This window comes from Cavia porcellus, unplaced genomic scaffold, assembly GCF_034190915.1.
Source record: "Cavia porcellus strain 051 isolate PalLab524CR breed Dunkin Hartley unplaced genomic scaffold, mCavPor4.1 scaffold_12, whole genome shotgun sequence".
Taxonomy (NCBI): Eukaryota; Metazoa; Chordata; class Mammalia; order Rodentia; family Caviidae; genus Cavia; species Cavia porcellus.
Genome location: NW_026947495.1, coordinates 57,880,753 through 57,906,037, shown reverse-complemented (window position 1 = coordinate 57,906,037; position 25,285 = coordinate 57,880,753). Strand labels below are relative to the sequence as shown.

General features: G+C 40.4%; 1 protein-coding gene across 1 annotated transcript in view; it reads right to left on the bottom strand.

Moving 5' to 3' along the window:
• Positions 1–199: 199 nt before the first annotated feature.
• Klhl23 (kelch like family member 23) overlaps positions 200–25,285 on the bottom strand; it is a 43,198-nt gene continuing 18,112 nt past the window's right edge. The window contains exon 4 of the mRNA XM_063259238.1: positions 200–3,595. Within this exon, the coding sequence (XP_063115308.1) occupies positions 3,492–3,595 (104 nt within the window). The 3' untranslated portion in view covers positions 200–3,491. The remainder of the gene's footprint in view (positions 3,596–25,285) is intronic.

The following is a 25,285-nucleotide window of genomic DNA, read 5'->3' as shown; positions in this document are numbered from 1 at the left end:
TCATCTGTCCCTACTGCCTCATATAATCCTAATACTTATGATTGTCACACTTGGAGTACCCTAAAAATATTTTGGTGATGTATTGGTGAAAATATTAAATTTTCAACTATCAATGACATCATTTTTTTTAAACACAAGTTCTAGACTATCTAGACAAATTCAGTATTTTGTTGGTAGTCATTTATGCTTCCTTTAACTATTTTGATAAGTAAAATCTAAAATAAAGATTATGAAAAAAAGATTATGGTAAAAACTGTAGGAGCCCAGTATTTCAGTGCAACAACAAGCAGAAACACCAAACAACACCCAGGATTTGGAGGCTGGTTTGTTTACATCAATCGGCACTGATTGGGATAATTCCCAGACTATCAGGCACTGCTCACTGGTGGTGCACAAGCACAAGATATAAAGGGGGTACAAAGGCGAGAGAGGACAGATTGGCAGCTCTTCAGGTTAGCTAGCAGGGTGAGATCATTGGTTACAAAGGTAGATTGATGATCAACAGTTTATGAAGCTTGGCACAATGGTACAATCAGGCATCCTGCATGTTCGCTTATACTCTTGTGGCTACAGGGGTCAAGAAAATAATTACAAAGCCATGAAGCAGTTACAGGGCTAGGCAATTTTAAAAGAACAAAGTTTTAAGAAGAACAATTTCTCTTGTACAGTTTTTCCCTTTCATCAGTACATCTTATATTTAACACCATGTGGTATGTATTTTTTTTTCCATGTGGTAGGTATTTTAAGATTCTGGTAACTATAATACTATACTACTTGTTAGTATTTCATAACTATGCAAACTTGGTAGTATTAAAAATGGTCACAGCTGTGTAGAATTTGTAAAAGGGAAATCATTTTTTTTCTTGTTTTTGTCTTTTAGGGGAGACCATATTTATATATTATCTTGAAGCAGACACTTTTCTAAGCAACCCATAACAGCTTTTTAGAGGAATTTTAACTATTCTAAAGACTGGAATATCTGTATATCCTCGATGTAGAAAATGCTACAAAATTATTCTTATATAAAGAGGGATTCAAATCTTTGCAACTTAAAATCCAGGAAAAAGGTATTGCAGAGATGTTTCTGGCAGTTCATTTAAAACAAGGTTTGGGGAGCTGAACATGTGACTTAGTGGTAGAACACACATGCTAGAGGCCTAGGATTGAGCCTGAGAACCAAAAAAGGGTAAAAAAGGCATTTTTCCAGCTTTTTATTATGTTTGCAATAGATATTTACTTTCCTATCAAATTTTATATTAATTTTCTTTTCTTTTTTTTTTTTTTTTTTTTTTTGTCTTTTCTTTTTTATCGGTACCGGGGATCGAACTCACAACTGCCTGCTTGCAAGGCAGGCGCTTATGCTGCTGAGCTAAATCCCCAGTCCCTATATTAATTTTCTTAAAAAAGATTCTTCAAATTGCATTTAGCAACATGCACCCCAAATTCAGATATTACCCTGTTCAGAATATACACCAAAAAACAAACAAACAAAAAACCACACACACACAAAAAGAAACAGGTACTAAGTGAACTTGAATAAAAAGAAGGCAGCATCTGGACGTGAAAGTACATGTTTGTAATCCCTACACTTTTGGAGACTGAGGCTGGAGGATCACAAGTTCAAGTCTAGCCTGGGCAACTTAGAGATTCAGCAAGACCTCGACCCAAAATAAAAAATAAAAAAAGGACTGGGGGATGTAGCTCAGTGTGAAGGATCTGAATTCAATCCCCATTAGTGCATAAATGAATAAATAAATCTAAAAATTAAAAGGGGCTTGGGGGTTTAGCTCAGTGTGAAGACCCAGGTTTCAATCTTCAGTACTGTGAAAGAAGTAGGAAGGAAGGAGGGAGGGATCAAAGAAGGAAAGAGTTTAGGAATCTCATTAAGGAAAGAGGAAAATAAAGCAAAAACAAGCTGAGATGGGCAGGTTGCAGTGTGGAGGAAGTACTGGCCCACACAACTATGGCAGCACAAAGGTAGGAAATCTGAAACCAATTTACTTTGTTTGTGATTACGTTTTTTTTTTTAGATGGAGTCTCACTATGTAATTCAGGCTGGCTTTAAACTCACTATATAGTCCAGACTGTCCTCAAACTTGCAGTATTCCTCCCTCCTATCTCAGTCTCCCAAGTGCTGGGATTGCAAATTTACTTTAAGAAACTTGCTATGATGCAGAGGTCTCCCAGGATCGTGTAGAAAGACTGGCCGAGCTAGTCCAACAGACATGATGGAAGTCTCCTTTGAAGACAGAGCCTCTACAGTAAACCCACACATGATTGAGTTAACTGACTGCAGTTTTCAGGAAAATCTGAGGTAAGATACAACTCTAGTCTTTCAAAAACAAAAATGAAGCAACACATTAATTTGAAAGAGCCATAGGTAAATTTGAAATAATCCCAGAGGTCTTGAAGGAAAAAAATCAGATGAAGTATTATAGATATTACTAAACCAGGTGTGGTGGTGCACACTTGTAATCCCAGCACACAGGAGGCTGAAGTGGGAGGATCGTTGTGAATTTGAGGCCAGCCTGGGCTACTTAAAGGCCAGCCTGAACTGCATAGCAAGACCCTGTCTCAAAAAGACAAAAACAAAACCTACTCTATGCTTTGGAAAGATTTCTCCAAAGGAGAACTCTGCTGGATGTGGTGGCCCACAGCTGTAATCCTAGAAAACAGTGAGCTGAGGCAGGAGGATTGCCCAGAGTTCTAGGCCAGCCTGAGCTACTCAGTGAGACCCTATAAGGAGACCCTGTAAGGAGAACTGTAATATTTTTATTTGATTTTTTTTTGTTTTCTTTTTTATGATGGAAAAATTTCAAGCATACAATGAAAGCATAAAGTGTAAGGTAAAAGCCCCTGAATATCTGCAAACCAGATTTCACATGTGAGCAAATTACCAACCCAGCTTCACCTGTGTGTTACCCATGCCCCCCCCCCAAAGCCCTTACATACTCCAATTTCATGATTTAATCCATAAGTTTTGGGTACATGTCTTTAAATTAGGTTTTTAAATACCACATTTAATATTTACTTGTTTTTCATATTTACCATTATCAAACTTGAAAACTAAAATTTAACAAAAATTATTTAATTTCATCAATTAGCATTCAAATTTTCTGATTGTCATAAGTTTCTTTTTAGTTGGTTTATTCCAATCTAGATATAAATCCTTCTTATATATTATACAGTTACTATAGCTCCCAAATTTCTTCTAATCTATGGGACCTTTTGTTTTTCCTCCATTTGTTGATGAAACCAAACTCTTTTTTCTTCAGAATTTGTTGCTTTCTGGATTTGGTCAGCTGTATCCCAAAGTGATACTTAATGTGTTCTCTAAGCCTCTGCATTTCAGGCAAACTAAAACTTAGGTCCAGAGGCCTGATAAGGTTTAGACTAAATATTTAGGAAGGAATACATCGTGTGTGGTGCTGTGTTCTCACTGCATCACATCAACAGACATGTAATGGTTTGCTTTCTTTTTTGGAAATTAATCAGTGGATCCAAATGTTGTCAGCCTGGGCCAAGGGGTGTAGTTCAGTGGTAGGAAGTGTGTCCAGCATGTGCAAGACCCAGAGTTCCATCCCCAGCATGGAATCTGTGAGGAAGGAAGGGGAAAAAAAGAAACAAATCATTATTTGCTTGATCTATCAATATAAAATTTACTGTCAGTCTCTTACCTAATGACTTTAGAAGTTAATTATTTCCTTCCAGTAAGGTTGTCAAATGGTGATGGTCTATCATCCCTTATGCAGGTATGAGCTAGCATTCTTACACACACATGCACACGTGCACACACTCGCACATTCATGCTTTGTTTTTCTTGATGTACATACTGGGAAGAGAAGATAGTTGCTTGCTTCTTTTTTGTTTTTCCTCTTCACCAATTTTCTAAATAATGAGTCGGTTTCTTACTATTCTTTTTTTTTTTTTTTTTTTTCTTCTTTCCTTTTTATCAGTACCGGGGATCGAACTCACAACTCCCTGCTTGCAAGGCAGGCGCTTATGCCGCTGAGCTAAATCCCCAGCCCCGGTTTCTTACTATTCTTCTCAAGTGACTAATGACATTGGCTGTAAATCCAGCAATGCTGAGGATGCTACTGAAGACGCCATCTGATAAAGTACCCTGAACTGATGGAACTGCTCTTTTCTCCTGGAGGCTCCGGGGCTACTTAGCCAGTGGAGTACAAGCGTCCACACACTCTCCTATTCAATCTTGAAAAAAATCATCAAAATGAATCATCTTTTAATCCTATCACCTGGATCATCGTAAATCCCAAGTGGCAACACTTCTGGGAAACCCTAAACTTGTACAGAAAAATCACAAAATAGAAATCCAGGGTTTTAGGAGTAGATCTACAACTGCGGTTTATTGTTAGCTGCTAAGATCTAAAAAAACAACCTAGTAACACAAAAGGACCCAGCAGGCTTAGGTCAGTTTGCATGTAACCTCACAAAAAAGGAGGAAAGAGTTCCCATGGAATTCAATGACGTCAGAGTCCCAGGGGACTTGATAATGGTAGTGTCCGTGCTGGGCTACGGATGACAGCCCTGGAGTAGGTTAAGCAGCAACCAGAGGTGATGAATTGATAACAGAGAAGGGCTGATAATTCCTCTGAGAAGTTTTCTGTGAAAATAGCATAGAAATGGAACACTCCCAGAAGGGGATTTAAAATCAACTGAAGAATTTTTTTACTGTTTTTTTTTTTTCAGAGGCCAGGGGTTTAGCTCAGCGGCAGAAGCGCTTGTCTGGCAAATGTGAGATCATGAGTTCAATCCCCAGTGCCCAAAACAACAAAAAAAAGAATTTTTTCAGCACCAAGGGTTGAACCAAGGGTTTTCATGTGGAACTACATCCCTAGATGTTTTTATTTTTTATTTGGATACAGTATCTTGCTAAATTGCTCAGGCTTGCAATCCTGCCTCAGCTTCTCAGAGTGCTTAGATTATAGGCATTTACCACCATGTCTAACTATTCATAAGATTTTTAAAGATACGGTTTGAGAATAATAAAGTACATGTAATAAAGGGAGATGTTAATAGTCCATGAGAAACGGGGCAATCACAAGATCCAAGTCCTTTAGAAAACAAAAGAGAGAGAGTCTCCAGAGCACGGAAAGCTGGGCCTCTGACAGTGCAGTGTATTTACACTGTAGGAAGTGGGAAGGCAAATACTGACACAGGTGCAGGAAGATTGAGTGGCCAGAAGAACAGAGTTGGCTGCGTGTGTTTTTTTCAATAAAGTATGTGACAGCAGGGCTCAAAGAGGGAGAGTTGAAATGTTTAGGGGAAAAGTGGAGAATACTATACATAAATGGTTGATTTGCAGAGGGATCTTCCTTGAGCTTCTTAGGAATATGGAGCAGATAGTGAGTGCTTCTTTCTCTATGTTCATGAATGTAAGGCCCCAGTTTGCTGTGGTGGGGGTCAGGGAAGGTCCAGAATCACACTTGGCAGGAACAGAGTCTCACTATGCATTTCAGGCTGGCCTTGAACACATTATGTAGCCCAGATTGTCCTTGAACTCCTGAGGATCCTCCTGCCTCAGCCTCTCCACTGCTGGCATTATAGGCATGCACCACTACACAGCTCAAGGAGTTGTTTTTCATTAGACGAGGAGATCACAGGTGGATGAGGGAGGGAATGAAGACAGGATACACACAGGGAGAGGTAAAGTAAATAAATGAAAGTACTTCAATGAATTGGATTGGAGACCTCCAGAGGTTGGAAGGGAGAGCATCTAGATAAAAATGACAGCCAGTTAGGATGAACAGAAACACAACAAACAAATGGGCAAGTGACCGGGTAATGACTGTCAGGAAGAAGGAAGAAGCCAATAGAAATATGACAGTGATGGTGGCTCAAGGAGAAGAAAATCAGCACTCCTCCTTCTGGAGGAGGCACGGGGTTAGGAGGAATAATTAGGGGACCAGCGGCGCTCTGCACACTGATAGGCCACGCGCAGTGAGATCTAGGGTCAGGGGAGACAGAGGTGAAAGGGAAGCACACCACACCCAGCAACCCTGGACTCCACAACTCCCACCGGGGGCTCACAGAAGAGCCTTGTGGCCCTCTGGGGGTGCGTGGCCAGATTGGGATCGATGTGGAACAGGATGAGACTGAGAAGGATGCACTGTGGAGGTCTGCGTTTCTCCTGATTGTGGGAATGAGGGAGGCGCGAGGCATCGTGGTAGTAGATGGGTGGGAAACAAGTCAGGCCAGTCATTTTCAGTCTTAGTTCAGAGATCATTTCTTGGGGAAAGTCACGCCTCTCTTGTGTGCTTATAGTGTCCCCTGCTTCCCCAGTTAGAACTCTTATTACGGTTTTTGTGTAAAAAGTAAGACTGTTCTTACCAGTTCTGGCCTCCATATCTTATTTATCTATTTATTTATTTAGAGACATGATCTTGCTATGTAGCCCAGGCTGGCCTCAAGCCTGCAGCAATCCTCCTGCTTCAGCCTCCCCTAGTGCTAGGATTATGGGCCACCCCTGGCTGGCTTCCATGTTTTATTAGAACAAACTCACAAGTGTTTTCTACATCTGCAGTTAGGGGTCACCAGTATCCCTCAAGCTTTCACAGGTCAGTAAAGATTGCTCCAAGGGCAGGGCACACACCTGTCTCTTCAAGCTCCTCACACTAGGAGGCCCAGGGCTCTGGGCCACACCTGGATGAGATGCCTCACTCCACACCCAGGCAGCCACTGTGAAAGTAAAACATCCACATCTACAAGGTGACTAATGTGCCATCACAGACGCCACCAAGAAATTAAAGGACTGCAGCCTTCCACCCCTACCTCAAAACATCTGTGCGTGGCATGGAGATGTCCTAGCACAGAAAGTCTGCTTCAGGTGGGGTAAACAATGCCATACTGGGCAATCTTCTATTATGTTTTAAGATTCTATAAAAACCTAAGTCATTTGGAAGGCCAGCTCTACACTAGTACATTAAATGGCGGGAATGTCCTCTGGGTCTACTGCAGGTCCTAGGGTCCTACACAACAAACAAATGGGCAAGTGACCGGGTAATGACACTTTGATGTCACTTTAAGTGCTGATGGTTTTATACATTTTGTCTCCCTCACTAGTTAGTTATTTATATATTATTTATTTATTTGAGACAGAGCCTCACTATGCAGTTCAGACTGTCCTTGAGCTCACTGTGTAGCCCAGGCTGGTCTTGAGTCCTAAGTGATCCTCCAGCCTCAGTGTCCCAAGTGCTGGGATTCCAGGTGTGTGCTGTGAGGTCGGAATCTGGCTTGACCCTCCCAGCCCCCAACCTGCCTGCCAGCAGAGACACTGCTCTCTGCAGGGAACTCAGCTCAGCACCAAAGCTGTCATTAGCCAGGCCAGGAAGGCAGCAGGAGATAAGATAGGACAAGGAATTTTGCAGGTCCTGGGACTTCTGGAGACATCTGGAGACACCCAAGAATTTATACAGGACACTTCAAGGACTCTGCCCATTGAGATGCAAGACTGCCAGAGAATTTTGACCACAGATGTTTATTGGGATCCTGTCGCCTAATGTCCCCTGCATTCTCTCCATCTCTGTAAAAGGAACTTACTGCTCTTTGTTCGGGGGAGACAGCTTTATCAAGCTCTCTGCCTGCCTGCACCCAGACACAATAAATTCCACACCATGTGCCTTTACACAAGCCTAGTTGTCTCTGCTGGTTTTCCCTCTCCCTGTATATTATGTATGTGCTACCACATCTGGCTTTTTCTCTGGTGGTTTTTTCTGTTGTTGTTTTTGACAGGCCCTGGAAATACAAAGAGAAACCAATAAGTGAACTCAAGTATCACCAAGTCCTGTAGAATTATGGTTGCTATTGCTCAGTTTAACATTCACTTTTAATTCTGCAAACGTGCACTTGGCTTTGAAGATCCAAAAATATTTAGCCTGTGTCCTTGGCCTCAGGTAAGCTCATAGTCCAGTTAAAGTCATCAGGCCTTTTTCTGATGAGATTTCTTTATAGAAGGGAGACAGGAAACAAACAGGATATACTGGCTTAAAACTTTTTCAAAAGAATGTTATTATTAATGTCAGATTGTTTAATAAGCTTTGATCTCTTTGGGATTCCATCTTCCCTCCCATCTGTACTGCTAAATAGATGTGTTTACTGTAAAAACAGAGCTAAGAGTTACCCATGGGGGAGAGTCTTCCTGCCCCAGCCTCCTTTGTCTCTGGACAATGCAAATTTTTCTATTTGCAAAGTGTAAAGAGGTGTGTTCTGATTCTCAGAGTTGGAAATGGGACTGCTGATGGAAAGAAAAAGGACCTGTTCATTCCAGAATCCTAGGAGCCTCACTGTGGAAGATCAAGTGCGACTGGGTCAGTTAGGAGCCCCTGTACAGCCCTTGCATCAGATTCATCCGAAAAAAGTAGTTATTATCATGAAAATTCACCCTTTGCCTTTCTGATGAATTAACTGCTTAATGAGTGCATACATTTATTAATATAAACACTCTATCATTTTGTAATTCTGAAAGAATTGATTTAAAGCTGGCCATGGTGGCTCTCATGATTGATATATTGTATCAACTTGAGAAGTTTAAACATTTAAGTTAGGGCCCTAACTTTGTAAACATCCTCACCATGTGCGAGGGGACAGGGAGATGATGTGAATGCTACACTTGCCCTAGATCTGGGTGCCTGAATACAATATAAAGGAGGAGAAGAGGCTTGCTTTCCCCTCCCCCTTTTTGCTCTTGCTGCTTTTACTGTCCTCTGCCATCTTGAAGTGTTGCTCCTGTGCCATGCCCCTACCTTGGAGCCAGTTGACTATGGACTGAAACCTCCACAAACTGTGAGCTAAAACCTTTTTCACCCCTGATTTTTGGGCATCTTGTATTTTGTCTCAGCAATGAGAGAAAATTAACCAAGACAATGGTGCATGTCTATAATCTCTTCACTCAGGAGGCTGAGGCAGGAGTATTGCCATGAGTTTGAGGTCAGCCTGGTGAGTTGAAAATCAGCTTGAACTGCAAAGTGAGGCCCTGGCTCAAAAAAAAAAAAAAAAAAGGTTTTTTTAATTAGGAAAAATTCCTTTGGATAACAAGCATTCAGAAGACTTCACAGTATGTATGCTGGAATGTTTCCAAGGTTCTAGTCAGGCCTCAGCACAGATATCATTTTATCAGAGGGGCTTTTGCTCACCAACCCATGTATATAATACCTCCCCACAGTGGTCATCCTGATTCATTTATCTTTATAACTCTGTTGTCACCTGACATCTTGTAGGCATATCCAGGTTTGTAGGGTCTAAACCTCAATATACATATCTTTCCAACATTGAGCTGAGGGCCTTTGCACTGAGCTACATTTCCAGTTCTCTTTATGGTTTTATTTTACTTTGATTTTGAGGCAGGGTCTCACTAAGTCACTAAGTCACTAAGTCACACAGGCAGAGCAGAACACTTGTGATCCTCCTGTCTCAGCCTCCCAGAGTGCTAGGAATACAGGCCTATACCACCATGCCTCATGTGAAGTTTTAAGGACTGGAGCTTCCTCAAGAAATAAAATATAAAAATTAAAATTAAAATATTTGGTATAAAAATGAATACTTATTTAGAATATGGAAAGAAATTGCAACAAATTGTTGGAGGCTCAGTGGTTCTGTTCTTTACTCTAAGGCTTTTTTAGACAGTTTGTCAGAAATCCTTGTGTAAGAATGTGCAGTTGTTGTTGCACCCTGGGTTCCATCTGGCAGCTAGAATGTTCTGCAACTCTTAGCAATTCCCAGCCCACGGACTTCCAGGGGAACATGGCGGACAGATAGCAGCAGCTACGGAGGCTCTCTGAAAGACCCAGCTTAGAATCCAGGAATGGTGCAGAGTGAGGAATCCAAGCAAGAGAGGAGATATGCCCTGCTGACCCAAGAACAAACTGGGCTGAGAGAAACCAACTGGGAATGCAATCCTGGTGCTATAACAGGAACAGATAAAGCCTCAGCATGGAAGCTGGAGCTCGCGCCATTGGAAACCGCGATTTGGGTTTCCTGCTGCCACAGCTGCGTCTGAATCGGCTCGGCAGGGAGAGAGACGCGCGAAATCTCTGAGAAGGGAATCGGTGAACGGAGTTGAGAGCAGGATGGGCGGGGAGCCGTGCATCAACCTGTGTGAGTCAGAGAAACTGGGACTCTTCCACGGTCTAGGAGGCTCCAACAGAGGACATTCTGGGACCGGGTAGACTTGCGGGAACAGGGCGCTGCAGTGACTTCAGTCACATATCCCCCTCTCAAGCGGGACTGGTGAGCAGTGCCTAGCCTATGTGACGCTGCTGGCAGTAGGCTAGCACAACCCAGGTCCCAGCGCCTGAAGGTGACCTGGAGGGGTGGGCCCGCATAGGCTGCCTGGTCCATAACTCCCTGGTGCGCTGCCGTGGGTGGGAACACCTATGCAGCGCAATTCAATCAGACTGTGGCTGACAGGGAAGGAAGCTGGGCTTCCTATATATGCTTGCATATATAAGGAACAAAGAATATGGGAAGAGGGAGCAACAAGAAAGGCCCCTCAGCCCCCAATCCTGAGAAACAGGCAATAGCGGACACTGCACCAATAGACATAAAACGCTATCTCCAGAGCCTCATAGATGAGTTCAGGAATGAAGTTATTAATGACCTGAAGCTAGAAATAAGCAGAATAGTTAGAGAAATGCTAAGCACCACCCAAGAAAAAACAGATGGTGGAATGGAAGAACAGAAAAAGAGGGAAGAATTGTTTGATGGAGAAAATAGAGAAAGCATAGAATACGTGAAGCAGGTTCAAAGAGATTACCAGGAAACTAAAAACTCTATCAAAAACTGGCATAAGAGCTTGAAAGAAACTAAGGACAGATTATCTGAACTGGAGAGCAGAGTTGTAATATAGGAGCATGAAATGAAAAACTTCTTAAAAATTACAAAGAAACAAACAGCAATAATAGAAAGACTAGAAGATGATAAGAGGGTCTATAACTTAAGAATTAAGAACATAAAAGAAGAAGTAGGGACACAAACAAATGAACTACAAAAGCTACTCACAGAAATAATCCAGGAGAATTTTCCTAATTTAGCAAAAGGTAAAGATACTCAGTTGTATGAAGCATACAGGACCACAGCCACCTACAACCCAAACAGGGCAACACCCAGGCATATAATAATTAAAATTCCAGAAATCCAATACAAGAACAGAATATTAAAAGCTGTCAGACACAAAAAACAGATCACTTACAAGGGAACACCCATCAGAATTACAGCAGATTTCTCGGCGCAAACCATTAAATCACAAAGAGCATGGGGGGAAATAATTCAAGCTTTGAAAGATAATAATCTCCAGCCAAGATTGATATATCCTGCACAACTATCCCTGGAAATTGATGGAAAAACAAGGTGCTTCCAGGATAAAGAGGAACTAGGGGAATATGCAACCACCAGTTCAACTCTACAGAGAATACTGCAGGATATTCTAAAAAAGAAAAATACGAAGAATCCAGAAATAGTAGCAGAGAGGCCACAATGAATGGACCAGAAAACAAAATGAAGAGGACAAACTGACAACTAATGACAGAAAAAGAGCTCAACAGAAATGAGGCAGAGAAGATTGGATGATAGGAACAGCTATTTTGGAGAAAATGACATCTTAATAGGTAATACTGATTTAGTATCATCTTGTTTTGAAGTCTCATCAAGCTTTTGTTCTTCTGTCTCCATTGGTCTAAACAGGTTGTATCTTATTGGATTTTATTATGTATGATCGTATAAGCAAAAACTTTTATAGACAAGGAGATTATACCGAAACCATTGTTCATTTTCTGTTAGTTGATTCTAAATACCCTGTAATACTGTCATTCTCTTAAATGGTTTTACATTGTTTTGATATATTTGATGCTACAGTATATGAAGTTATACTCAAAGATTTCAAGGAAAGAGACAATATGGTAACTACTTTTATGTTGGGATTATCTTGTGGTGAAACACTATTTTGCTTAAATGGTTATGTTTTGATCTGCACTGTTTTGCTGTTATGCCCTCTTTTATCTCAATCTCCATTTTATTATTTACTTTTTTATTTTTATCCTTTTAATTAAGGGAAAAATAAATTTTAAAATAGCAGGATATATTATAGTAACCCACTTTGATTCTCCATTATCTTGATTTAAAGCCCTGTATTGCTCTCACCATCTTGTTTTGACTGATGTTCTTCTATTCTGTTTTGCTTGATAGTACCAGGTTTGAAAGTTTAGGCAACAGCTGTGAAGATAGTGGGATTCATTATGACACCCATTCTGGTTGACTATTATCTACTTTTGAAGACCTATAATGTCTCCAATGTTTTGGTTTTGCCGGTTTTGTTCTTTACTGTTTTGTTCAATTTTATTATAACTGATGATATAGGCAATTCTATTAGAGATAGTGAGAGGCATTCTGGTAACGATTGTTGATCACCTAGTATTATGTTTTTACATTATCTATTATATCCACCCTTTTGATTTGACTGACTCTGTTCTGTTATGTCACATTTGGTTCTACTCTCTTCCAAAAAAGTAATAAGAACTGTGGGAGCAACAAAACCCAAAATGAGTAATTGTCATTGTACAAAAGAGAGGAAAATAAAGTGCTCTAAATGATATAACTGCATGTATATTTAAGTGTATAAGATAGATAATGATATTACTGAGTTTTGTTGGATCATTGAACAGAACTGTTTACAGTCTCACGGTTGGAATGTCCACTTTATAAGCTTTAATTTTGTAACTTGAACAATTATTTCTAAGATGACAATATGTAATCCATTAACTAGTGATTTCCTACTGTTTATTTTTTTCTGTAAATCTGTATAACTTGTACCCTTTCTCTGATTTTTTTCTTTTTCTCCTTAAATAAAATTTTAAAAAAAGAAAAAAAAATTCCCAGCCCTCCCTAGGAATCACAGGAAATGTGATCCCCGTATTATATATTGATCTGTTTATTGTGAATGGTGCCAATAGAATGTCTCAAGCTTCTTGAGAGAAGAGACTTTATCCTTATGCTCATTGCTTTATGGCGCGGGCCCAAAATAGTACTAGACACAGAGAGCCAGAAAACTATACACATTTGTTTAAAAAATTTTATCCCACCACCAAAAAAATTCAGTTGGAAAAATAAATGCTTCTCCTCTACACTGTACTCCTCTATTCTCTTAACTCAGATTTTTTTTTTTAGCTCTATTATCTTTTAAAAATTAGCTAATATAGCTAGGCATGGTGGCACACACCTACAATCCTGGTACTCAGGAAGCTGAGGCAGAAGGATTGCTTTGAGTTCAAGGCCAGCCTGGGCTCCATAGTGAGTTCAAGGGCATCTGAACTACGAAGTAAGATCCTGTCTCCAAAAACAAAACAAAAAGAGTAAGTAAGCTGTTGAACTCAGCTGTGTGCACTGCCAGGATGGGGCTCTATAAAGGACAAGAACAGAGTCTCACTCCATTTCCTGAGTTGGGAGCAGGGTCTGGTATAGAGGCAGCACTCAATAAGTATGTTTTAGTACAATCTGTGACTATAAGACAGACAAATAGTTTTTTAATATGAAATTTGCCATTTACTGCAACTCTCCTTATACCTGTTTTTATTCAATTTAAAAATTTTCATTAGGTACACACTTACATGCTGATTTAATCAAATGTAATTAAATTTGAAAGGGTAAAATTGTGACAATCATTTCACTTTATGCAACCAAGTAAGCACAGTTGCATTTGGATTGACTAAGTTAGGCCATTAATTTATGATCTACTAACAAAAAGGGATTTAAAATGGTGTATGGACTTTATACTACCTGAGATGTATGATTTCTATTTTGAATTTGCACTCACACATTTAAGGAGCAACAAGCAGAAAACGTTATCAGATTTGTTTACCCCAGGCAAAATGAAGTCACTAGTTTCTTATATATCCCTTCTGAAATACTCTATGAATGTACTAGCAAATATTTATACATTTTAAATTTTCTTACACAATAGCATATTGTACTCACAGTTCTGTATGTTGTTTGTCTTGTCAGTCTGGCTTTTTTTTTTTTTAAGAAATTGTGTGCTTACTCAACTCATAGTTGCATAGTAGTCCACTGTGCAATTGGGCCTTAATTTATTTAAATCATCTACACGGAGATACTGATTGTGTTTTACTATTACACACAGTGCTGGATCTGGGCATGGCAGCACATGTCTGTAATTCCAGCAATCTTGGAGGCTGAGGCAGGGAGACCACAAGTTTAGACCCAAGCTGGGCAAGTTAATTAGACCCATCTGAAAATAAAGTTAATTACTTAAGTAAATAATTGCTGGAGATGTAGTTCAATGTAAATGCCCAGGGTTCAATCTCCAATAACAAAAAACAAAAACACCATGACGCTATAATGCGTGATATTATATAATATCACTTCACACGTATTTAAGTATATTTGCAGGATAAATTCCTAGGTGTGTTCAGATCTGAGAACAATAAGATTCTTCATCCTCACCCAATGCTGAGCCAAGTAGGAAACAATAAAAAGGAATTAGGCAGACAGATGATCAAAATACCCCCTTTATATTTCTGATGACAGCGATGTTGCGGAATGTGGCTTACCTTGAAGATAAGAGAGTTGCCTTTGCCCGGATCTTTTTGCTTCTCATCACAGGCAGTATGGGTCAGCCATAATCCTCCTTGGGTGGACTCAGGATAAAGAGCACCTAAGTGTACACTTATCAGCTTATTCTTTACAAATTCCTCCAAATTCTCCACTAAGGAGAAGTAAGTGTGGATGTGGAGAGAGACCAAGAGAGACAAGCAGAGTGTTACTTTGACCTGGAGAGACATCAGGAAGTGGGAAAAAACAGTTCCACCCTAACAAAGTTCCTATCCAGTTTTAAAGGCTTTTTTTCACTTGTGCTTTTTGAAAGAGTTGCTGGCCTAGACCGGACACTTTAACCAGGAGAAGCCTCAGCCAAATTAAGGAGCTCCCGCCTCCCCCGCCCCTTAGAGATTTACCTGTAACCCTATACCCCCATCCCTAAGAACCTGCCTCTGGCGCCAACCGTGTGCTAGTGGGCTACCTGTGCATCCCTAATGCCCCTTAGGGTCCACCCCAGACAGAGGCTACTTATGGGCCTCACTCCACGTGTTAGAGTGTGTGTGTGTGTTTCAGAGAGAGACCCCCGGCCCCGGGGTGGAGATGCTGCGCCCCGGGGGCCGGAGGGGGGTGTCTCTCCCCGCATTCCCAAAATAAAGGTTACTTATATTTTATATTTCTTATCTTTGCAGCCACCACCGCCCACTCCTTCCACGGCCGTCCACTTCCACTCCACTCCACTCTTTCCACCCAACTCCTTCCTTCCTCCTCCTTCTCCATCCTCCTCTTCTCAGACCTAACACTTTTGTGCAGTTTTCTTAATTGTCCATTAGAAATGTGCCAATTATAGTCCTTCTAGGTGAGCACAAATATAGGATAGGCCCAGATGCATTTTTAAAATGTAGGAGAAGATAAAGGTTTCCAATTACCTGTTTCTCTGTTCATCTCTCAGTACTTCAAAGGTTTCTCTTTAACTTCCCTTCTATATTTTGAAATATAACATGCCAGAATTTTAATTATTGTAGCCATGCAGAATTTTACTATCAGGCAGAGACTGTCAATTGTTTCAGTGTCTATGAGCCCCATCTTCCATCTATGACAGACCCCAGAGTTTTCACCTGGGCATGTGGCTGCCACCTGGATCAGTAGGTGGACACACTTGTGGAAGGACTTTAACTCTGCTCCATGGAATACCTCGGGAGTCCATGCAGGAGTGTGAGAAGAATGACACGAGCACAGCATCTTGTAGACTACATTAGTACTTTATTTACCTGTTTGCACAAAAAGCCTAGTAATGTGAGAGGCACTTCTCCAATCAAAGAACTGACTGCAAGGTATTCTCCAAGGCCAGAAGTGAACCTGCTCTGCAAGTTGAGGAGACTATGCAATGGGGAACACTGGGGTCATGTTTCACTGTGAAAACTAAACAGAGGAGTTAGGGTGCAAGCAAGTTTATCTGAAAGATGTAAAGTTCAGAAAGTAAAGCTCCTGCTAGCCAGAAGTTGTTCCGAGAAGGTACCCAGAAGAGGGCCCTTTGAGGGAGCTTGGGCCACTGTACCAACACTCTGCACTATAGGAGAGTAGGTATCTTTCATGGTCCAGTTTTGCAGTGTTCGTGCAGTGTCCATGTGGGGCCTATGTGTCCCTGAGCCAGTGGCCCACATGATCACGCTCTGAGGTGGTTACTGACAGCCAAACGCCTCCTGGCGGATGTTTCCATGAGATCCCTGAGGGTTGTGATTCAGCAGACACCATTTTGAGTTTCCTGACTCTGTTTTGGGGCTGCTGTCCTTACCGCCTAATAGTCCTAACTCTTGTCTCTAATTCCTGTTACACTAGGGGGCCGGAGAACTGGTCGGGTGGGTGGCTCTCCTTTCCCTTACATTTTTCTAAATGTTTGGTTTTTTGTTTTTGTTTAGCAATGTTAAGTAGTGAACCTAGGGCCTCGCACATCTTAGGTGAGTGCTCAACCACGGAGCTGCATCTTCAGTTTTTATTTTTTATTTTGAGACAAAGTCTCTATACATCCTCCAGGCTGGCCTTGTTCTCCTGATCCTATCATTTCAGCCACCACGGTAGCTGGAATTACAAGCATGCAGCTCCAGGACTGTCTTAAATATTTGGTTTTTACAGCCAAAGAATCAGGTGAAACAGAGAAGAAGCCTGGTGGTTTCTGACCCCCATTTACCAGACAGGATGGTGCTCTACTGGATGGTGCTCTACTTCCGCAGATGTTTTGTTACATTTTGCAGTTGTTTTCTCATTAAACTTTCAGCTTCCTCAATGAAAAAACATTTCAAAGTTTCAGCTCATCCATTGCAATGGCCAAGAACATCTTTATTTATAACTCATAAACTAAAAAAGCACAGAGGCTCACAGAAGCCGGATGTCGCTGTGGAAAGATGCCCAGTTAGAATTACTTTTCAGAGTCTCACAGGTATGCAAGATGGCAAACAAATGGAGACTGGGAAGCCACAAAATACACTCGAAAACTGAAGTCATACCAGCCGAGAAAGTAATGGTCACTTTGATCAGGCAGAACTTAGGTTTAAACTTTTTTTTTCTTTCTTTCTTTCTTTTTTTTTTTAAGTACTGGGGACTGAACTCACAACCTCATGCTTGCTTAGCTCGGTGATTATTCCACTGAGCTAAATCCCTGGCCCTGGTTTAAATTTTCTATCAATTTCATAAACCAGTTGTGTTTGGTGAAGCTGAGGGAATGTCTGAATTCATGGGGCTTCTGAAGGGCATGCAATTCCTGCTCTAAGCCTTCTTAGAAAAGCTTCCTGTTCAAGAAGACAAAGATTATGGGCTCCAGCTCTGGTGAGAATTGTCCTCTGAACCACAGCAAAGTAACTCCATCTTGCAGTGCCCCGCACCCCAGCCGTCTAGCTGTTGGGATGTCCTGGAGAGGTACCAACTGGACACCCTCATCCACCCATCACGGTGGCTGGACTGGTGAATTCTGCTACGGATGAAATGGAAGTGGAGCACACATCACTTCTCCCAAAGATTTGTTCCTGCTCTTGCTGTTTTAATTAGTGCTCTGTAAAACCAGTAGATGAACACAGCGGGTTAAGGACTTGCTAAGTGCTGCAGCCCTCCAGTGTCCACTGCTCTGAAAGTAACCTCCAATAAACTCAGGTACTTGCCAAGATGGACTTGTCCAAGTTGTGGTCTGGACTGTCACCCACTCTTAGTTTGGAGGGAAATATTTTTTTTTTACGTCTTTCCAAGAAATTTATGCAACAATCTTTTTGTTTTTCTAACTTCTCTCGAAAACCTAAAAGTTAGTCTAACCTGCCAGCCCAGCTCAGTGGCATGTATCTAATCCCAATTACTCTGGAAGCTGAGGCAGAATTTCAAGTTCAAGGCCAGCCTGGGCAATTTACTAACTTACTCTGTCTCAAAAGAAAAACAAAAAAGAAGCGTGGGGATATAGCTTCAGAAACCAAGCCTATGATATAAATAGTTTACTCCAGGTTTCAGGTAACAAAAATGCAAAATGATAGAGGAACATCTTGTCATCTCTGTCACCAACTTTTAAAGTTGTAACCAAAGGAAAAGATTCTGCAGAGGCATCTAGTGCCTCAGGATGGAACAGACTCATCAATACGTATAACTGCAATGAACTGAAAAATGCTAATTGATTTCAAATTCAAAAGTTCACAGTGTCTTTAAAAACGAACAGTCTAACAAATCACCTATGGACAATGTTAATAACTTGATTTTAGCTGGGGATTTAGCTCAGCAGTGTAAGCGCTTTTCCAAACTGGTAAGCAAAGATAAGAGTCAAATATCATTCTGCCTTTCCGATACAAATTGTACCTCTGGTTAACCGACTAATAATTGAGGGTAAGTTTTTCTTTATAGAAGCATTTCAGCACACACACCAAGAAGAGATGATGGCAGGAGATCAGCATTTTGTAACCCTCAGGGAATCAAGGACCTAGGTACTGAGCATCTACGGCCCCCAGCGTCACAGAGACAAACACACCACTACCAGCTAGGAAGTGGTCCTGACAAAAAGACCAAACCTGGGGCTGGGGATTTAGCTCAGCGGCATAAGCGCCTGCCTTACAAGCAGACAGTCGTGAGTTCGATCCCTGGTACCGATGGAAAGGAAAAAGACAAAAAAAAAAAGACCAAACCTGAATCTAAATAAATCTCTACATCTAACTGCCAACTCATAGAAGGTGCAGAAGAAAGGAACATTCTCAGAGAAAAACCCAGTATTGGGAAAGTAGGATACATAATCCTGCTTCTTCCAAAATACATTGATAGAGGCTGAAAAAAGAGATGGGTAGAAAGCTATGGTAAGAAAGCTAAGAATGAAAACAAGGCAAAATTGAACACGGCGTTTAGGGATTACACCTGGGTGATGTGACTCCCCCACCTCCATGTGTCCTCTGGAACCTACGAATGACACTAAATTGGAAAAAGGATCTTTGCAAATACAATTAAAGATCTTGATATAAGAAAATCATCCCACATTATCCAGATGGCCATAAGCCCAATGACAATTGTCCTTATAATAGGCAGAAGACAATTTGACTCAGAAAGAAAAGGGGGAGACAGGAGCCACACATAAGGAACATGAAGGCCACCAGAAGAAGAAAAGAATGGAGTCTGCCCTCGAGCCTCCCTGAGCTGAGCGCTGCCAAAACTTGGCTTCAGGCCTCCCGAACTTTAAGACAACAGATTTCTGTGGTCTTAGCACCTGGTTTGCAGTACATGTTTTGCAATAGCTAAAGGAATCTAGAAATACAGGTCATGACGGTGAAAAGGAGAAAGAAAATAATGACCGTAGTGAATACAAAGGTACCTGAGGGTGACCCAGGTGGTTGGCAGTGTTCCCTCCTAAAATGAATGCAGTTACAAAGGTGTCTGCCCTTTAATAACCCACTAAATTGCACATTTGTTTCACAGAATTTCTGTATCTGTATTATATTTAACGGCAAAGCTGTTTTTTAAAGTCATACCAAAACTAATGAAGGTTTTATTGCAAATGTTTGCCTGTGCATAAAGTCTTATAATCTAATCTTTGCCTGGGAATAAGATGGGCCTTGTTTTCATGAGGAAGGAATGAGGAGGAAAATGCTAAAGAGACAGAGTAGGGCTACAGAAACGTACATTTGGAAAACCACAAATACAAGTCTTGTGTACCTCGGAAAAAGAATTTGTGGACTTTCTAATGAAAGATATATTTCACATCTGTAGGCACTTGTAGATGGACATTCTTGTGGTCTGGTTTGAATTTCAAAGTTGAAATGTTGGCAATCTGAGTGTACAGCAAGCACAATTTATGTGACTTCCTAAACAAATACAAACACTCTCAGGATGTGGCCAATTGGAATCTCTGATACTCACCAGCAGTTTGACCAAGATTCTTTAGTGAATTCAAAAGAGAACCTCAGGTTTTAACTCAGAGGGCTAAAGTAAAATTAACAGTTCATAACTCCTAATTTCATAATTCTATCAAAACTCAGGTTCAGCATCAAAGACTACATAATAATGCCTCTAGTTTATGAGGAGACTTTTTTTTTTAAATCGGTACCAAGGATTGAACTCATGGCCGCCTGCCTGCAAGGCAGGTGCTTATGCCGCTGAGCTAAATCCCCAGCCCCAAGGAGACATTTTTATTGAACTTTAAAATATTCACTCCTCTATAACCCAAGAAATTTGTCATAAACTGTTTCTTCTTGTGCTTTTGTTTTTGGGTGTTTTTGTTTGTTTGTTTGGTTGGTTGGTTGGGTTTTTTTGTCTTTTTTGAGACAGAATTTCACTGTGTAGCTCAGGCTGGCCTCAAACTCAGTGATCCTCATGCCTCTGCTTCCGAGTGCTGGGACAACAGGTATGTGCCACCACACTGGGCCTCTTCTTGTGTTTTTATAATAGATATCCATGATTTTCCTAAAGAGTAGTAATTAGGTGATGCTACATTACCTTCCAAAAATTAAAATATTTAATTTCTAATATTAATTTCTTAGTGGAATTAATTTAATATTGAGCCATTCAAATGTGAAGCATTGGTAACATATTCTTTGCTGCTGTAATAATTAACAAAGCTTTAATAACTGTGGTGGTATTTTTTTTTTGTCTTTTTCCTTTTTATCGGTACCAGAGATTGAACTCACGACTGCCTGCTTGCAAGGCAGGCGCTTATGCCGCTGAGCTAAATCCCCAGCCCCTGTGGTGGTAATTTTTTATAAAAATAATCTTGTATTGTTCTACTTGTTAGTTGTTAAATGGTTATTGCTATGACATATTTGATTTTATGAAGTACTTTAGGTTGTCTGTATATACTGACATTTGATAATTGGCAAAGAAATTACAAGAAAAACATTGTGTATTAACCTCAAGAAAGATGACATCGGGCTGGGGATTTAGCTCAGTGGCATAAGCACCTGCCTTGCAAGCAGGCGGTTGTGAGTTCGATCTCCGGTACCGATTAAAAAAAAAAAAAAAAAAAAAAAAAAAAAAAAAAAAAAAAACAAAGAAAGATGACATCTTTACCATGGTGAGTCTACCCAGCTCCCAGGAGCAAAGTTTGTTTTGTTTTGGCTCAAAGAACTCCAGTTCCCTCTTCTGGTGTCATAAAAATTAAAAATGCTTCACATTCTTCCTAAATCAAATGTTGGCAAGAAACAGAATAATCATGATTGGCTCAGACTCACTAAATGTCACAGTGCATGGAATCTAGCATATAAAATGACTTGGGGCCTTCTAGCAAAGAAGGTTTATAGGGGTGGTAATTGCAGTGACTTTTCTTGAACTGTTCGGTTTTCAGGCTTTCGTCTGTTAACCCTTCAGCAACAATTTCGATTTCTCCTCCTCCCCCTCCTCTTTTTCAAACTATTTTCTACCTTGTAGCCCTCAGGAACTCTTGGGACCCATCTTGTTTTATTTTCCTCTTCTGTGCAAATCTCCTCTCAGGAAAGCCTAGGATAAATTCAACCAAATGGAGCCTTAAAAGGTTAAGACTTCATATACCATCTGTGTAGGGAGAATAAGGCCCACCTAATGATGTCCACATCCTGATCCCTGGAACCTGTGACTATATTATCTTACATGGTGAAAGGGCATTAAAGTTCCAGATGAAATTAAATTTGCTACCACTGATATAATGAAACTTATGCCATACTTCCACCCTACAGAATTATACTAAATTTCTATTGTTACTAAATTAATCTGGCAATTTGTTATAGCATGAAAACCAATATACTTTCTAAAGCTATTTACATTTTAACACAGGACAAGCCTATGGTTTTTTGTTTTTTATATACTAAAAATCACTGAATTATATTCTTTGTTATTTCTTTACAGTGCTGGGGATCAAACCCAGGGCCTCACAAATGCTAGGGAAGTGCTCTGTAACTGAGCTGGAAATTGCAGCCAGCTTGTTTGATATTAGTCTCTGCTTTGTTTGGTTGCAAAAGCCAAAATCACAACTCAAAATTAAAAAGGTTCAGATAACCAAACTGTTGGAAAGACAGGATAGTGAAGCGATTTTGTGCCCTGGATGGGAAGCTGCAGTGGTGGGAGGCTGGGAGGTGGAACCAAGAGGCTCTCTCTTGAGGTCATCTTCCCCGCCCCTCAGCAATTTGCCTGTGGTGCGAAATGAATTCCAATGAGCTACCTGTGCATCAGTAATGCCCTTTAGGCTCCACCCCAAACCTAAGCTACATGTATGCACCACACCACATGCCGGGCAGAGAAAATGCCAGACCCCAGAGGTCATGGAGTCCCTCTCCACATTCTTAAAATAAAGGCCACTTTTATTTTATACTTCTTATCTTTTTAGCCATGCTGAAAATTCTATCAGATAGACCTTCAAGAAGGCTTAAAAACAAGACACCTACGCCATCCCTATTCCTGGTCACCACGGCTTCTCTGTCAGTTCTTGTCACCTGTCACTGTGGCACGACATGAGATGGCATGACAGTCCAGTGCCAGTTGCGTAGGCAAGGAGTTAAGAGCTTCAGCACACATGGTCTTTGGGAGCATTGCTGTGAGGCAGACAGAAACTCCAAGTGTCTAGTGTGACCTAAGAAATGAAACTGGATTGCTACAGTTTCAGACCTTTTCTGACTAATAAAGTGGTTTTGGTTGCTTTGCATATGTGATGGGAGGGGGAAGGCTATCTAGGGGATAGACTATGGCTGGCTGACCCAATACCTCAACTGTATCAGGTAAGGTATCTTCCTGCCAAGCATGGTAGCACACAACTGTAATCCCAGCACTCTAGGTGGCTGAGGCAAGAGGAGTTCAAGTTTGAGCCCTTTCTGGCAATTTAGTGAACTAGCAAGACCCTTGTCTCAAGGTGGTGGTGGGGTGCTGGGGATGTAGCTCAGTGTGAAGACCCTGTGTTAGATCCCAGTACCACTAAAGAGTCATCTGTTGTCAGATGACTGTCAGTCATCTGCTTTATTGGTGAGCTCAGGCTGCATATCATAGACTGAAAGGCTTAAGCAAGAGGCAGGTACTTTTTCACAGTTCTCGCAGCTGTTAGTCTGCAGTGGCTGAGTTTCAGGGGCTGGAGGATGGCAGGATGAGAGCAAGAGCAGACATGAACAGGCTCCCCAGAGTCTCTTCCTGTAGGACACAGCCTATTAGCTGGAGGCCTCATCCTCGGGACTTTTTACTTTAATTACTTCCATGAAGTATTTGCCCTCTCTCCCCTCTTCAATTACAATGACATTCGGCTTAGGGTTTCAACTCACAAGCTTTGGGAGAACACTATTTAGTCCATGATACAGGCATATATTTACATGAGATGGAAAATAAAGGGTAATATGCCTTTAAGCAAGCTCCTTCGATGTTGATCCTCCTTTAGTTTCAGCTAAAAAAACTACAAATCAAACCTATGAGAAACAGCAACTTTTAAAATTTGGATAAGGTTACTTCCATTGTCATGCTTAGAACCATCTCGTTTCCTTAATAGTGCTTGTTCTCTAGATCTGAGGGCACAGACAGCAATCCCAAAAACATCAGGATATAGCACAGTATCATCTTTAATTTCCTATTAACTTATCTGGAGCCCTGTATGACTTATACTGTTTTATCATGACTGATCTTAAATCTGATTTGTTTGATTGCTGTTTGGTATTGACAGATTTTATTCAAAATTGTTAAGGTTGATAGTATAAAGTCTGAGAGTATAGACAACTATACTGAAAATGACAATGATTCACTTCGATACCCATTCTGATTTGATTACTACGTTTTTGTAGTTCTACACTATCTACAAAGTTGTATTTCTATTAATACTGCTATGTACTGATATATTCAATTATGCTATATCTGATGATTTGGCCAATTCTATTGATGATGACAAGAGACAACACAGTAACCATGGTAGAACTCCTTGTACAGCAGTTTTATATGTTTTAGTTTTTGTGTCTATAGGAATATGTTTTGTTCTGTCCTGCTTTGTTCTGTTTCTCCCTCTAATATAGAAAGGATAGAAATACATGTTAAGACTCATGCTTGCGTGAAATCTATAAGCAGTTTACAAGAACTGATCTTATGATACATGATGAAATGAACAAATACTTTGAAGGAAAAAAAGGCACTACAGTACCCAGTGCTGATTCTGGAGTGTCATGATATGAAACTCAGCAATACTATTATTCTTTGTTCAGAGTGATTTTAGTCTGCTTTGGTTTATTTAATCTCAACATAATGAAGATATGGATAAATGCATGTATGTTTTCGTGTATAGGATTGATAACCATATTACTGTTTTTATTAGATAGCTGAACAGAACTATTTGCAGTCTCACTGTTTGAATTCCCATTTATATGTTCTGCTTTTGTATCTTGAACAATTATTTGTAAGAGAACAATATGTAAACATCAACTAGTGATTTATTAGTTTTTTTTTTCTTTGAAAGTATGTATTTTTTCTACCCATTTTCTGTTTTGTTTTGTCTTTCTTTATATAAAATTTTAAAAAAACAGTGCTTGTTCTTACAAAGCACTGGCTTTTAAATTTGAAAGTTTTTTTTTATTCATACTACAGTGATTTTAAATTGTGGATGACTGACAAAAAACTTCATATTTTCCCTAATCCTTTCTTCTAACTACAAATCAGTAGCAAATACTAATATTTTAGAAACTGTGAATTAAATGTCTCAGATAGTATTTTCTAGATCTTTCAAGCACCTCTAGAATGTTTTCTGAACAAATAACTGATACTACTATCCTTTTACAAAGTATGATAGATACACACATGAAATGACTGGACCTGGAGAATACTAAGATGTGGCCCAGTTTCAAACCTGGCCAAGAGATCTACTGAGCACTCATAATGCTAACGTTCTCTGTGACAGTAAGTTTTACTATTGCTGAAACATTCAGGAAAGAATTCCCAGAAAGGGTTGAAATGGAGTTGGTATTTTATAGGACCCAGATCATTGGCAAATGAGAGGAAGGTGATTGCAATTTTCTTCCTTCCTTCCTTCCTTTCTTTTCATTTGAGACAAGGTCTCTGTGTAGCTCAGATCGACCCCCCAGGCTGGCCTCAAGCCTGTGATCCTCCTGGCTCTAGTGCCAGGAGCACAGGCATGCCACCCCGCCATGCCTGTTACAGCTGCTCTTCTCTTCCATTATGAAGATCTCTAAAACAATACTGGGCAACATACCAGCAATAATTGCTAAATGTTCTTGAGAACAATGAAATAGTTTATAATTTAGTTGTTTCACCAATTCAGACTGTCCTCATA